We start from the raw sequence: 15,820 nt of genomic DNA on the forward strand, positions 1-15,820 counted from the left end.
TGTTCCAGAAAGTCTATTTTTACGGTAGAGTGGCTGGGGAAGCTGTCCTTTGCAAAGTTGTTCTCTTTCTCTGGCAGGAGTGTGAGACAAAGATTGCACAAGAAATTGCTAGCCTTTCCAAGGAGGATGTCTCCAAAGAAGAAATGAATGAAAATGAAGAAGTTATAAATATTCTGCTTGCACAGGTAGGTGGTCGGCACTTACCTGTTTATCTGCTGCTATTTGCTTGCTCCATATCTCTCAAAAATACTAAACACCCTTGTGTTCCTTTGTGATGGGAAATGGAAGGCTTAAAGGGGTCTCTGTGTCTATTAAAATACAAGGCTTTGTTTTAATGGTAAGTACAGTAGGGAGGGAATGGTGACCGTGGGAGTGAACCCAGAGCTGAGGAGACCTGTTAGCAGCAGGGAGGAGACACTATGCAGCAGCAGCCACCACCACCAAAGGTAGCCTTTGTTGTTGAAGTACTTAGAGAGTCCTTCTAAATCTAACGTGTTTTAATACCGTTAACTATTTTCCTGCTGATCAAAGGAAGTAAAGCAACTATTTTGGCTTTTTTGCCTTCCTTTGCTTCCCATGGTAGCTTTGATCTTGTCTTCACTGTAGTTGCCTCCTTAGATTCACCTTCAAAGATATATTTTGTAATTCAGGTTTTCTAGTTATTTTACTGGTTAGCCAGAGCTTCCCCTGTGATTTAAGGAAACTGGCAGCCAAGCATGCCAGAACTCAGTGCGTCATCTCCACAGCTATTCAGTGCAGCAATCATTGTGTTCAGTACGGCGAACATTGTGAGGATTCAGAACAGACATGGTTGGTTTTGAACTTCCATTTGCTTTGAGGTCTCGATGAGTCAGAGTTCAAAGCAGGCATGCTAACCACTCCTACCGAAAGTATATCAGAGAACAGCATCATCCCATACTTACCGGATGTTCCTGCAGAAAATAAAGTCAAGGCTTTAAGTGAACTAATTGATCATTGCAGGAGAATGAGATTTTAACAGAACAAGAAGAACTGCTGGCCATGGAGCAGTTCCTGCGGAGACAGATTGCCTCGGAGAAGGAAGAAATAGATCGCCTTCGAGCCGAAATAGCTGAAATACAAAGGTAAGAGGGGGACTGCTAACAGCAGAGCTCCCGCCCCATGTGTGCTCTTCTGAAACAGCACTCTCAGCTACACCTAAACACTCACCCTGTGAACATCACATTTGAAAGCTGCCTCTTTTTATTGCAGTCTCAGCAACTTTAGGCTTTTCAGGATATTTTCTGTTAGTGTAACAACGGAGTTATGATCTAAAGGAAACTAGACCCTGTGCTCTTAAACAAAATCTCCCCTGGAAATCACTGCATTATTAAATTAAGCTTTGAAAGGAAAATCTGACTTGGTTTTTAGAAGTGTTGCAGATTATTCAGTGGATCTAAGTTAACACTATTTTATGCTGCTACGGTTCTGGCAGCCTTGAGGGGGTGTTTGAATCAGTTTGTCATTGGTCTTTCAGTCGCCAGCAGCATGGCCGAAGTGAAACCGAGGAGTACTCTTCTGAGAGTGAAAGCGAGAGTGAGGATGAGGAGGAGCTGCAGGTCATCCTGGAAGATTTGCAGAGACAGAACGAGGAACTAGAGGTAAGATTTGAGTCTTAGTGTTCATTGGCACTCTTCCCCTTCTGGTTACTGGGTTTAGGCTGAGCAGAGATACTTGCACTTGTGCAGACAGGTAGCTTGGCATCAACTGTCCCTGGGCTTAACCCCCACGTGCTCTGTTTTGAAATCACTTGTGTGTGCAAGTAAGTCCATGTTGCCATGTGGGATAACAGCACAGCTCCCTAGTGCAGTGCTACATGCCCGCTTAGTTCCACCCTGCCTTTGCCAGAAGGAGCCCTGACGTGTGTTTTCCTTGCTTAAAGATAAAGAACAATCACCTGAACCAGGCGATTCACGAGGAGCGAGAGGCCATCATAGAACTGCGGGTGCAGCTCCGGCTGCTGCAGCGAGCCAAGTCAGAGCAGCAGGTGCAGGAGGAAGAGGAGGCAGAAAAACGTGGGGGTGTTTCTCAGCAGCAGCAGAGAGACGGTGTCCTGGAGACAAAAGCAGCCAAAGAGCAGCCAAAAGCAAGCAAGGAGCAGCAAGTGAAGCCATCACCAAGCAAAGACAGGAAAGAAACTCCGATTTGATCAGGCTCCTTGGACATGCGTGAAACCAACTGAACTGTGCAAATTACTGTAATTTGAGTCAAACTGCACAAATGAGCATTGCTGGCTGTGTACATTCTGTAAAGAAACCTTTCTTTTAAGTCCTGGAGACTTTTGTCTCTAATACTTAATGGCTTCTACTCATCAGACTCAGGTGAGTTTGGAGAGGCCAGAAGAGTTTTGCAGTTAGTATCAGATTATTTCGAGACTGCTTCCTTCAGGTGATTTACAATAATTCAGTAACAGTTTTATTTTCAACCAAAATCATTCTTTACCTTCACTGGAGCAGAATTGGAAGATCTTATTTTCAGTAAATAAAACCACCCCCCACCCACACTTACTAATTATTTGCCTTGTGACTCTCTCCATCCTCATTCACCATTACTTCTGCTTATTAACCTAGTCACTTTTTGCTTGTGCCTTTGATACCTTTCTGATGCAGATGATATACAAGGGAGCTTTAAATTTATTCTGGGTTGGCTGAAAACTTGGGAGACTGCGGGGTATCGTGTTTACCCAACATGCCCTTAAGCTTCATTTTTGTTCCGAGATGTACTGAATAAATGTAAAGACTTAAGAGATGTTATTTATGTCCCTGTATGATGGAAACGTTCATCAGGAGCTGTTCGTGTCTCTTAGCCATGTAGGTAACCCATTTACTCATTTGTAAACCACCCTCCTCATACCTGTTCATGACGGGCTGTGCTCACACTGCTGCCATCTACTCAAGAGTGTTTTCTTCATCCATTTTAAAGGTTTCCAAATAAGCCTGAAGCACAGGCAGTGCCTTGGGAGGCACCAGGGGTTCAGCAACAGCCTCTTGGGGTTGTTATTTAAAAACCCAACCCCAGCAGTTTGACAGCTTCTGTCCGTCCACGCTGGCATTCAGGGGCCATCTGATGTTTTCATGTTTCAGATACACTCCCGTGACTCCACTGCAGACAGCAAACTGCCCAGCGTGCGCAGAGGCTATCGTATTTTCTAACCTGGGTATTTATTTTCAGCACCTGTTGGATGGGGTTGTATTCTTTATCTATTGCACTGTTGTGAATCATTGGCCATGATTTGATTTTGTACAAATAATGCTTTGATATGTTATAGAAAACAGCATAGTATTTTTTTAAAATTTGGGGAAAAAAAAAGAAGTTTATAAACACAGACAATGTGGTCGGGTGACAAATGTATAAACTAAAGCATCCTCCCTTGCCTTCGTTACATACATTTTATATTTGCTGGCAATATTTAAACTTTTTGGTTTGTTTAATTCACACTAATTCCTACTGAATTGTCATGGATTTTTCTAATGTTCTTCAGACAAATCTCTTAATATCGGTTAACTTTTATTTTGTTAGGATTGTATTTATCAAGCAAATAAAATCAACAGCCATTTGAAAGTAGTTTCTAATTTATCTGCTTCATAATGCAAATGATAGTTACTCTTCTGGGTAGCTACCTGCAGCAGAGAGGTTTAGGTGAAAAATGAATTCAGGCTTTGTAAAAGCCCCCCTCTGAGAGAACACTGTCTGCAACTCAATGTCATAGGAAGCTTCCACAACTCAGCTGAAGGTAGAGTTTAATTTGATCAAATTAAAGATTTTAAGACTTAGCTTCTCTATTACTACTAGAGACTTCAGTGGTGAAGGTAAAACCCATCCTGTTTATTATTCACATCATGACTTCCAACGTGCGACCACTGTTCTTTCTTGCATTGCACTCACAGTGTTCCCGTTGAAGTCTCAAATGGAGGTGGGGTTGCTGCTCCTGCAGCAATACAGCAACTGTATCCAGAAATACGTTTTCAAAACCCCTGAAAGATGTTTGACATTTTCTTTCATGTTCTTTCAAACGATACATCCAGTGACACAGTTAGTTATTGATAAAACTCCTGTCACGCCTGCAGTTAGAACCCAAAGTGCAAGGCAACAGTGGCTGCAACACCACCACATATCACTGAAGCCCAACAGCCCCACAGCAAGGGGCTGCTCTTCCTGCCTGATGACCTCCCTAGGAGGGATTTGACTGCCCCAAGTCCCACAGCAGCAGCGTTACCCCAGCGCTCACAGGGCTTGTGGAAAAGCCACACTAGCAGCAGTGATTTCAAAGACAGCAGCTGCAAATAACCAGCCAAAAAAGCCAAAGCTAATTTCAGATAAAGTGGAAAGTAATTACAACACAATAATCCGAGTGTGTTCTTCAGATCACTTTATAATCTGACATACCAATGCCAAGAGCCTTGCAATGACCTCTGTGAGTTGCAGCTCCCCTCCCACGGCACCAAAGGCTGCCTCCACAGAGTCCATACATGCCTTGAATAACTCATTTAACTAACTCAAAGTCAACAAGTATCATTTAAACTGGCTTAAAGTAAGACTTTTTCCAACAGTGTACAGCTTGCACATGCTGAATGCAGCAACAGAACCTCTTGTCAGCTCCTTTGGACAAAACATCAGATAGACTTACTGTTACTGGAGTGAGGAAGCAACAGGCCTGCAACATTAATTCTACTGCTCTGTTCTGGTGACAGTCGGATGTGGCCCATCTGCTTTCCTTTTGAAAACCCAAGTGCTTCCACCACACAGCATTACTCCAAAGAAGCTGGGGGGGTGATGGGGCAGGAGACAACCCCACACTTACCCTTCTCAACACAAACCTGGTCGGTCTGTCCGAAACCCAAAGGAGGAGGCAGCATGGTGTAAGCAAGTCACTGGGAGTACACCACCAGTGTGAATCAGGACACAAACCTGGGTTTTGCCAGCAGCGTGTTACTTGCATCTTATCTGGAATTTATACTCCTTTATACTCACTGAAATACTGCAGCTGTACAGTGAATCAGCTTCAGACACCTTGCATAACAAGCAGGGGGGGATTTATCTGAATAAAGTAACTCTTTACTCTGAAAAGTAACAGCCTGAAGTGAACTGTTGCTGCCTGAATGGCTGAAAAGAGGTGAGGGTTAGAGTTTCAGTTAGTGGAAAAAAGATAAGGAAAAAAAAACCCCAAACAAGCAGTACTCCCCTCAGATCCCATCCCTGCCACAAGCCTAACATCAGCTCGTGTCCAGCACCTTGCAGGATTCCAGCCAGCTTTCCAGAGTTCCTGGGCTCTGCACTGCCCCCATCAGGGTTTCAACACTGGCTCAGCTTCATGCTCATGAAGCAGAAGGCACCTGTTCTGATACAATTCTAGGTGGTTTCTTCTCCAGTGCAGTGAGGTGCTCCAAAAGCACTGCTGCACACCACAGTGCATCGTCCTTTATGAGGAAGCTGAAGGACCACTGTACAGGAAACTCCCACCTCCACTCACTAATTCCAGTACTAGTGTTGGGGGGATTCATTTTTACCTCTGTCCCATCAGAATAATGAGCTAAGTCTAATTTTCAAAGTACGTACTGAAGCCAAGAACTTTACACCTCACCATGTAACTAAACCCAAATAAAGTATCAGCTTGCATCTTGACAAAAAGAGGTTTGACCAAGCTTAATCTGTCAGAGTTCTCACTTTTCAGCATGCACCTCTGACTCATAGTGCTTCATCTGCAGAGGGAAAAATGCCTCATCCAGACCAAATACAGCTTATATCCAACAGCACAAGTTTTCTGCAGTGTTCTTTAAACACACCAGGGAACAGCTGCCCGTCCTCCCTCTCCGAGGGAGATGAGGCACAGCCCCACTAGCCAAGCCTTGGCTACTGTGAAACAAATGACTATTGAAAGAGAAGCGGCCCAGCCCCATTTGAGCCTTTGTTGTCACCTTACTCAAACCAAGTCTGTCTGGTTCTTACACAGGAAACCTGGACTAACTGAAAAATAACTGACATTTCTTTTGATGTTCTATGAGGGCACCCCTCCTCCTCTGAGCAGAGAGGTGTGCTCAGTACCATCACTTCCCAGTCCTCAAGCAAAGCCACCTGCAGGTGGGTCATCCTTTGAAAACATTTCCCCTACAGAAGCATTACTACACCTCTGCACAAATGGGTCATGGGATTTCAAGCAGACCTGATCAGAGGGCTGTGAGATGTTTGAACATCTGTTTACCTGTCTCTGCTAAGTCCCAGTGTATTCTAATTGGCTAGATGTAGTTCAACCTCCACAGCGATTGAACCCTAACACAATTCCAGTACCTTGGGCTCTTTATTTTTCTCATCTAAGTAAAAAGTAAAGTTGAGTAAAACTAAAAGGCAGAGTCTGAATGCACTTGGTGGGGAAAATCATTGTACATATTTTAAATGAGCTTTCCTGTCATGGTCTTGTATTAAGGCAGTCTATCGGTATGTCCTAACTGCATATAAAGAGAAGATTAATCACTTTAAATGTTCTTTCCATGTTGTCCGAATGCCAACAGATAGGAAGACAAGCCTTTTCCCTCCAGTGCAACAGAGGGGAGAACTGACAGGAGAGAATCAAGAGAATCATAGAATCATAGAATCGTAAGGGTTGGAAAGGACCTTAAGATCATCTAGTTCCAACCCCCCTGCCATGGGCAGGGACACCTTGCCCTAAACCATGTGGCTCAAGGCTCTGTCCAACCTGGCCTTGAACACCGCCAGGGATGGAGCATCCACAACCTCCCTGGGCAACCCATTCCAGTGCTTCACCACCCTCACTGTAAAGAACTTCTTCCTTATATCTAGTCTAAACTTCCCCTGTTTAAGTTTGAACCCATTACCCCTTGTCCTACCACTACAGTCCCTAAGGAAGAGTCCCTCCCCAGCATCCTTGTAGACCCCCTTCAGATACTGGAAGGCTGCTATGAGGTCTCCACACAGCCTTCTCTTCTCCAGGCTGAACAGCCCCAACTTTCTCAGCCTGTCTTCATATGGGAGGTGCTCCAGCCCTCTTATCATCCTCGTGGCCCTCCTCTGGACTCGCTCCAACAGCTCCATGTCCTTTTTATGTTGAGGACACCAGAACTGTACACAGTACTCCAAGTGAGGTCTCACAAGAGCAGAGTAGAGGGGCAGGATCACCTCCTTTGACCTGCTGGTCACGCTTCTTTTGATGCAGCCCAGGATACGGTTGGCCTTCTGGGCTGTGAGCACACACTGCCGGCTCATGTTAAGCTTCTCGTCAACCAACACCCCCAAGTCCTTCTCTGCAGGGCTGCTCTGAATCTCTTCTCTGCCCAGCCTGTAGCAGTGCCTGGGGTTGCCCCGACCCAGGTGTAGGACCTTGCACTTGGCTTGGTTAAACTTCATAAGGTTGGCATCGGCCCACCTCACAAGCGTGTCAAGGTCCCTCTGGATGGCATCCCTTCCCTCCAGCGTATCAACCGAACCACACAGCTTGGTGTCATCGGCAAACTTGCTGAGGGCGCACTCAATCCCACTGTCCGTGTCACTGACAAAGATGTTGAACAGGACCGGTCCCAACACCGATCCCTGAGGGACACCACTCGTTACAGGTTTCCAACTGGACATCGAGCCATTTACCACAACTCTTTGCGTGCGGCCATCGAGCCAGTTTTTTATCCACCGAGTGGTCCATCTATCAAATTGATGTCTCTCCAATTTAGAGACAAGGATGTCATGTGGGACAGTGTCGAACAAGCAGAATACAGAACTAGCTTTTGTCCATCTGTCTCAGACTCCTCTTGCCATCACACCAAGACAGAGGTGTCCCGGGGCTGAAATTAGGTCAGAAAACATGATCCCTGCACCCAAGTTTCCACACCAAAGGACAAGGGAACACAAGGAGACCTTGCCAACAGGAAGGGACCCAATCAAAGTGTAAGAACGTGCCTGAGCCACAGAGGACAAGCTCCACCAATTCAAATCAGCCAGCTATGAACCCTGACCTCCGACAGCGCAAAGGGGCAAGCACCAGCAGCAGAGGGTGCATGATCCATTGACCTACCATGAAAACCATCACAGCCAGACCTACACCTGCACGGCGGGGTGCCAAGCCCCTGCAGACATTTATTTCAGCTGGGCTGAAATGAGCTGCTCTTCTGCAGCCCTAATGAACCTAGGATCTTGTCCACAGGGCCAGGAATTTGTGCCACAGCTATCTGGGACATTCAAAACAGGAAAAAGTTATTTCCGAGCATCAGCCATGTCTTGGTTAAAAACCCTCCAGAGGGTTCCAGACATTTGCCAGTTCTATTGGCATGAAATCTGCATGAAAGCACAGTGAGGAAACAGCCCTACTAATTCCAGACATGTCTCTGGGAGGAACAACTGAAAACTGAACCTGCTGTGAAAAACAGCAAGCAGGAGAAAGGCAGACAGTGGTGTAACCAGGACATGGGGAAAAAGGGATTTCCCAGGAAGAAGCTCCAAGAGGCACGAGCCAAGAGATTAAATGCAAAACAATGAAAATTGCTTGTGAAGGGCTGATGTGGTGTTCTAGCAAGAAGGCAGGGATGGAGCTATGATATTGCTTTTGAGAAACTCTGGACCAACAGATGAGGATTTGGGAGCCACCTCACTTTCTGCTCAAGAAATCCAGGCCAAAAGAGAAATGAATTGAGATACAAACCTCAAATCTTTCTTCAGGAGACACACACACACAAGGGAATTCACCAGGATCTTTGGCAGCAGTCCCAGATGCTGTCCCACATTAAAGAACAGCTCCTTTTTTCACCACTCAGAACTGAGATGCACATTTCCCAAACCCCATATCCTCAGGGACAAATCGAAGCTTGACTTACTGACATCACTAACACTGCTGGCATGAGATAATATCCTGTCAGTTCAGCAACAGAGACCGCATCCATCGGGCTGCAGATCAAATGGCTCTCAGGCAACACCAAGAATAAAGCAAGTCTTTTCTTCCCTCTCAGTTCTTGGGAATCACCAAATGAAGCAGAAAAGAGCCAAGCAGATCCGTAACAATAGGAGGGAAAAGGAGTAAACCAGCTATTTCTCCTCTTCTCTGAAGATGGTCTTTGTTACATGCCAGGGGAATCCAGGCACTCTGCAACTGAAAACACTCAAGTCTTTCTTAGGAAAAGCCCCAGATTCCCTGAAATTCACAGGCCTGCATCAGTACTGAAGACAAAGAGAAATAAAGCATGCGGAAAATCTGTCTCATTTTTCAACTTAAAGATGTCTTACCCTTAAATAACTAGAAAATGCCTGAAGGGATCAGATATCATGCTTCCTTTTACTGCACTAGTGGAACAGTAAGTTAGCACAGTAATGGAATTAGGCTGGAACATGTTCATTGTGGACACCAAACACAAGGATTTCTTTTTAAGTCCCAGTACTCCTCTAGTGAATAGTACACTCTATTCACAGCTAGAAGATAGATAACCTGAAGCATGCTCTGGTCTGAGCTAAGAGCTGATCCCATTCACCTCAGAAGTCACACACATGACCCAACTACAATTCAACTGTCATTACACTGAAGCAAAGCACAGACCAAGGGATTTATGTGCCCTGAACAAAATGCAGAAATCGACTGGATTTCAGTGTGTATTTCTCAAACAGGAATCACCTGGCCTGGGAGAGCACTAGTGACTTCTAGTTGTTCCTCATAGAGCAGCAGAGCGTGCTCAGAAATCCTCCTGCCTGAAAAGCTCATGGCTTTCTGACCACCTGCTGTCAGTGCTGTCACGCTGCCTAGTGCTCTGGGGATTGTGTGTGGATTCTGAACAACTATCAGAGAACACGAGGAGCAGAAAACCTGATAAGACTATTACCTGCACCACAGGAACTTGTGACCTGAGTGTACAGTTGCCTTTTCAAATTTTAAGCAAATTTTGAAAAGGAAAAGGGACAAGCAAAGGAAAAACCTTAAAAAAAAAAAACCCAAAGAGAACACACAACCAAAACACATCAACCCCAAAACAAGCACCAAAACCAAAACTAACAAAAGCAACCCACCAAACCCCAACCCTAAATAATAAAAACCAAACAAACCCCCCAAAACCCACCAAGCTTCAAGGCAGAGGAGATGACTCTGCATCTTAACCACCCCCAGGTGTTAGGGAGTAGAAAAGCAGGCCTCTGGGGAGTAAATAGCAACTGGAGTTTACCAGAGAAGAAACTGCAGAAGGATCTATTTCCCCAAGAACAGAGGGGCAGAAGACACACCTGCCTGGGGCTGAGCTGCCAGGGTACCAGGCACCTGACTGATAAATTAAAGTGTTCTGCTAACGTACATCAAAGATAAGCTGCCGCAGCCATTTCTACCTCCACAGGAAAATACGCTTCACGCACTTCAGGTTCAGGAGGCTGGAGGAAAGGTGATTTAAGCAACTTGTCCCTGGAAGACACAGAAGGAGATACTGTATCAGTCATTTTAAATGACAGGAAAGGAAAGCCGACAATGGACTGAAGGCAGATTAAGGGCAGTTTGAGCTCACAAAATCCAGACTGAGGTGAATATTCACACTCACTTCAGCAAAGATGCCATTTCACGCTGGAGTGACAGGTTCCCAAGCGCAACAGGGACGCTCGAAAGAGAATTAGCAAAACCTCAATTACACAGCCAAAGCACACCTGTGCTGTAGGATATTCCATCTCAAAATGCAAAATTCTTCACAGTTCATGAAGCAAACCTCTTCACCCTACAACAGCCATCAAAGTGTAAAGAACTAGGGAAAAAAAAAGGCCACTTAAATTTCAAACTTATTCTTTTAATGTCTTAAAAAGGTCACAAGATTGCTTTCAATCTTATTAATAAATTTTATTTGGACAAGTAGAGAACAACTTGTATCACAACAGCTTTAAACAACATGATTAAAGACTGCAGCACTCCAAGGAGGCTCACAGATATGTACAGTATATGAAGAAAAAGGTTGCACCTCAGAGCCGATCATGATCAAGTTAAAAATACCTGACTTAAAGTACATGTGCTAATAAATTTCCTTTAGGTCATGACCAGCATGAAAATAATTAGGACACAGGTACTCAGCAAAGTTTTCTGCTAATGGGTACAGCAATATGCTGCATTTAACGATTAAAATCAAATACTAGTTTAGTGTTAGCACTGAGCCCTTAAGAGAAATCCAAATTTCTACTTTTCCCCATTTACAAACATCAAAGCTATTCCCGCTTAAGGGTGTGCCCAGCTGCACACAAATCAAGTCCTTGAATGATAAAAACTTTTTAGCACTAATACTGGAGGTCTTACTTCCCGGTGTAAATTTGCCTTTCTGGCCATTTCATCTATCAGTTGCTACAGAAAATACTTGCTAAGTTAACTCCTCAGGAGAAATAATGCAGGTCTCTGGAAATCACATCCTTTCTACAATGAAAATGATCTGCCAATTCAAGTTTCATTTGTTCAGGAAGACAGAAGATTTAAGGCTTCGGTGGCAAAAATAATCCTCTGAGCAGTGTTTTTCTAAAGTCAAGCTGATACAGGTTTACTTTTCCTTGACTTGAAATCCCTGGTATCAGGTTTAGATAACATCCACCTGTTTTGTCTGGCAAGAAATCTCTCCTTCCAAAGAGGTTGTCATAGATCAACCATTTTAGAAGCATTTGAGGATAGTTTGTTTAAAAAAATTTTTAATTATAGCAACATTCAGAACTTTTTAATAAGTCGATGAAGCAGTGCTCATGGCATCGTCTGCGATTTTGGTACTGGCAGGGTGTATGCTTGCAAAATACTTGACATCACTGTCATCATCCATCTGAAGTGCCATTATTGTTTGTTCCACAGCTTCTTGGTGTGAGTTGGCAGAATTTAGAAAATACTCTGTAAAAGAAAATGCACGAGACTTACAGGAAGAAAACACAGCAGAGACTTCAACGCAAACCTGAGTGTACCGTCACGAGGTTCAGAATCTCAGGAGACAGTGCACACGTATAGTCAAACTGGAATACCTGAGCAGGCACACAACACACTTCTGAGTACACCTAGGAATTCAGCTTAAAAAAATATATCATTCCACATTTCAGAGCACAGTTGCTTTAACAGTGCTGTTAGAATACAGGACTTCTATGGTCCTTCAGTGTAAAAATAAGTGTGACAGACTCCATGACCAAAAAGGAAGAGCAAAAAGCCTACAAGAGACTCCGGAGTGTGCTTATATCCGTGATGAAGGGAAGGTATCACAAACCCATGGCCATGCCATTTCACTGGCAGACTTGCTAAAGAATTACTAAACAATAAAGTTAGGATAACATGAAGCAAGAGTGGAAGAAGTTCCAACATCTGACAGTTTTCATGAACTACACAAGTTGCACAAAAGCAGCATAACCACAAACAGCTCATAGGAAGAGCAGTTTAGATCTGAAGGTTTAAAAACTTCTAAACTTTTATTTTAAATCCGCATTTCCTAATCTATCCACCTTCCCTAATCATACCCACAACATCTCTATGAGGCAGGGACTACCTGTATTATAAGCTTACATAGTGGCAATGCAGAATGGAGGTGTACCACCCAGGTGAGGAACACAACAATGAGGACAACAATAAAAATACCAATACTACATGGCAACAGGAAGAACAATGACAGCCTTGGCACAGTTAACAGAGGATAAATTACTGCACACCAGCTAATTCATCTTAACTATCTACATATGCTTACTCAGTCTCCAACATGCACAAGGCAGCTAGCGATAGTTCTCATTGTGTTGGCATTTTCCTTCACACTTCCTACACTAGGAATAGCAGTCCTCAGGCCAGTGCATGGTTTTGAGAAAGAAAGTGACCAGAAGTGGATGCAGTATTCCAAGTGCGGACACTCTGCCAGTTTGCAAAATAGAGTAGTATTTCTAATGTTATTTTCCCTAACAGTGTTTTGGACTCTGAGCGCTGCTGACTCTTCTGGCATCTACTATGCACTGGGGATGCTTTCCTAAGCAAAGTCTGCAATTTGAAAGTTGCATGTCTAATTTCCCTGAAGAGACTCCAGAGGAACTTTCTTCCCACCGCTACCATAAAATATGAAAACAAACAGCAGCCATCTCTTCTCCCCCAGTGAGAAAACAGATGGTGGATTTGTACGGAAGGATTTTTTCCTTTCTTATAACACAGAACATCAACAGAATATTTTTATTAACCAAATAAAAGGCACTGCTCAACAACTTCACAATTACTAGTCATTCAGTTGTGTTTTCTGTGCCCTGATGACACTTCTACAAACCAGCTCATTCAGGGAAAATGGTACCAAAAGAACAGGCTGGCGTATGAGCAAGAACTTGTATTTCCTCAGCGTTACACAACAGTGGCTCTGATACCATAACATGGTTCACGGTTTTATCTCAGCCCAGTTAACATCCCACACCAAGATGACTGTAAAAGCAAGAGTGATCCACGTCTGATGTTGATTCTCCCTTCCCTGCTGACTATAGGAAAGAGGAGAGACAAAAAGATACACTGTCAGCGCGCTACAATTCTTTCTGCCACTAACCTTTCTCTAAAAGGGTTTGCTTTAGCGTTTTTGCAAGCAGGACTCGAACATTTGGAACTCTGTCAGATGCCAAGTGCAGTAAGTGTGGCAACAGATGCACAGCAAACTGGTCCATGGGCAGGCAGTCATCTTCACTGATAGTCTGGCAAGAAGACAGAAGCAATTTCATTAGATTTCAACATATAAAATGCCAACACATAAACAGAGCTAACATCTTATTACCTTCATAGCCCAAATACAGTAGGTACTATCCACAAAGTTTTAAAATATGGTACAACGCTTTCTAGCACAAAGTCATACACAATGAAGCAAGTTAGGGCTGAAAAAATTCAGGCTCAGTTAGAAGCCCACTTTATTTTGTATGAAGCCTGGCAACTTCTTTATTTCTACTGGGTTTTTTTCAGCCACTGTATCATTTGAAAACAAGTAAAAAAACCTTCCCAATCTTTTTCAGGATTGATTTAGTCTTTGTCCTAACTAGGTACTATATTAAGACAAGAATGGTCCATCTCAATAAACAGCCATTGCACCAAACATATTTCTCTAAATAAGCTCAAAGCTCACATTTCTCCAAATACTTAAGAGAACTGTCCCACTTGGGCAACAGTCACGTTGCCTCCCAGTCTGCACCTCTGCTACAGTCTCCAAATTTGACCATTTCTTGGTCATTTCCTTGGGACACCAACTAATATCAACTCTTTGCTTATTTTGCTAAGAATATGTTGGTTTTGACCAAGCTGCACTAGCTGGCTAAGGAGGTATAGGCAACTCTTAGTGCCTGATTTTTAAAGGGTAACCCAAAAAAAATGGTAGGCTGCTGCAGCATATTATAAAAATCTCACTTCATGCTGAGTAGCAAAGCAGCCTCCCAACTCAGGGATTATTTTGCTATGCTTTTGTTTAATATTCAGATTTAACAACCTGATGTTAATATGCTAAGCTAAAGATGCATCCAAGCTCATCTATGGAGTAACGCTGAAGAAAGTAGCCATGAAACCTATTCCCTTGGAAACAAAGTTCTCAAATATTGATGAAAATAGTAATGACACACAGCTGAAGAGTTCCAGTTGCTATCCTCCCTTAATTCTTAGCACCACCACCACATCCCCTGACCCCAAAACCAAAAAGGATGAACAAAAAGACGTTTCACCTGGCAAATAAAGACAAAAGTTTGCCGACCAGACCATTTGCGGCATCTACAGAACTTTTCAACAAGTTCATTCATGAGGTCTACCACGAAGGTTGATGCTGAGGCCATGTACAGCTTTTTTACCATTTCACTAACCTTGAAGAAAGAATAAGGAAAAAAAAAATGAAAATTACTTCTGACCAACCCTCAGAAGTATGAAATCCTGAATTTACTTAGATTGCTTTACCAGCTTGTAAGAAATCCAACGGACAGAAGACACTTTGTCTGCACAGAGGCTGAAAGCGATAGGTCGCAAGTAGTCATAAATGTCTCTGGCACTGTACAGATCTAGAAGCAAGATCAGTTGCCTACAAGATGAAAGAAGAACCAGAGTATGTTATAATAAGAAGAAAAGTAGCTTTAACTATTACTTTTGATCATTTATATGATGACACTTGCCAAATAGGCAATGTGGCCATAATAAAGTTACCGAAAAGTAAAATCTTCTGTTTTTCAATGCCAGCAGTTTGACTATGGGTCACTTGCAAATGTTAAATTACCACTTATACACAATAATGGCAAAATGCTGCATGAGCTCAAAGAATGAAAAACATGGGGAGAGGCAAGGGAACCTGGTCACTTAAGTACACTGATTTATCAAATCAATAAAATTCCCCTACTTCAGAGTAGAGTGGACAACTAGAGAAATTACCAGTCTCCAATTTGTAATGAGTTGATTAAGATTTCAGCAGGTTGCAGAAATTAGTATGTCATGAACAGCAGAAAGTATGCCAAAAGAAGCGACATGTTACAAGCAGCCGAACAAAGGTTTCCGTATCAGCAGTAACAGCTATGTGATTTGTAGTTACTAAATCGAAACTAACACTTAAATGTAGTGTAACCATCACGACATCAAGATCAGTTTTGAGGTAACTCAAAATTAATCTCAAAAGATGCACTGTAATTAGTCATAACTATATGCTTATTTCAGCACTCCTGCTAGAGAAGCCTTTGTCACATAGTATCTCCTCACAGGGTAAGTGCTGCAGCTTTGATCATCTTGGTGGCCTTCTGCTGAGCTTGTTCCAGTGTATCAGCACTTTCCTCTATTGGTATAGATGCATTACTCCACAGGAGTGCTGACTAAAAGGGGCTAATCTGTTGCCTCAATATGCTGATTGTGCTCCTGTTGATACAGCCC

General features: G+C 43.3%; 2 protein-coding genes across 8 annotated transcripts in view; one reads left to right on the forward strand and one right to left on the reverse strand.

Moving 5' to 3' along the window:
* The window catches only part of RALBP1 (ralA binding protein 1), a 34,737-nt gene extending 31,157 nt beyond the window's left edge, over positions 1-3,580 (forward strand). The window contains exons 7-10 of the mRNA XM_030489439.1: positions 78-185; positions 982-1,103; positions 1,496-1,619; positions 1,901-3,580. Of these exons, the coding sequence (XP_030345299.1) occupies positions 78-185; positions 982-1,103; positions 1,496-1,619; positions 1,901-2,167 (621 nt within the window). The 3' untranslated portion in view covers positions 2,168-3,580. The remainder of the gene's footprint in view (positions 1-77; positions 186-981; positions 1,104-1,495; positions 1,620-1,900) is intronic.
* A 7,167-nt stretch (positions 3,581-10,747) lies between these two features.
* Positions 10,748-15,820, reverse strand: part of PPP4R1 (protein phosphatase 4 regulatory subunit 1) — a 62,822-nt gene continuing 57,749 nt past the window's right edge. For 6 of the 7 annotated variants that reach the window (XM_030489399.1, XM_030489382.1, XM_030489388.1 and 3 more), the window contains 4 exons: positions 14,867-14,987; positions 14,641-14,775; positions 13,491-13,632; positions 10,748-11,830 (listed from right to left, as the gene is read on the reverse strand). In XM_030489399.1, coding sequence (XP_030345259.1) covers positions 11,667-11,830; positions 13,491-13,632; positions 14,641-14,775; positions 14,867-14,987 — 562 coding nt within the window. In that variant the 3' untranslated portion in view covers positions 10,748-11,666. The remainder of the gene's footprint in view (positions 11,831-13,490; positions 13,633-14,640; positions 14,776-14,866; positions 14,988-15,820) is intronic. The other variant, XM_030489425.1, reaches the window with a different exon arrangement.

This window comes from Strigops habroptila, chromosome 1 (assembly GCF_004027225.2).
Source record: "Strigops habroptila isolate Jane chromosome 1, bStrHab1.2.pri, whole genome shotgun sequence".
NCBI classification, from domain to species: Eukaryota; Metazoa; Chordata; class Aves; order Psittaciformes; family Psittacidae; genus Strigops; species Strigops habroptila.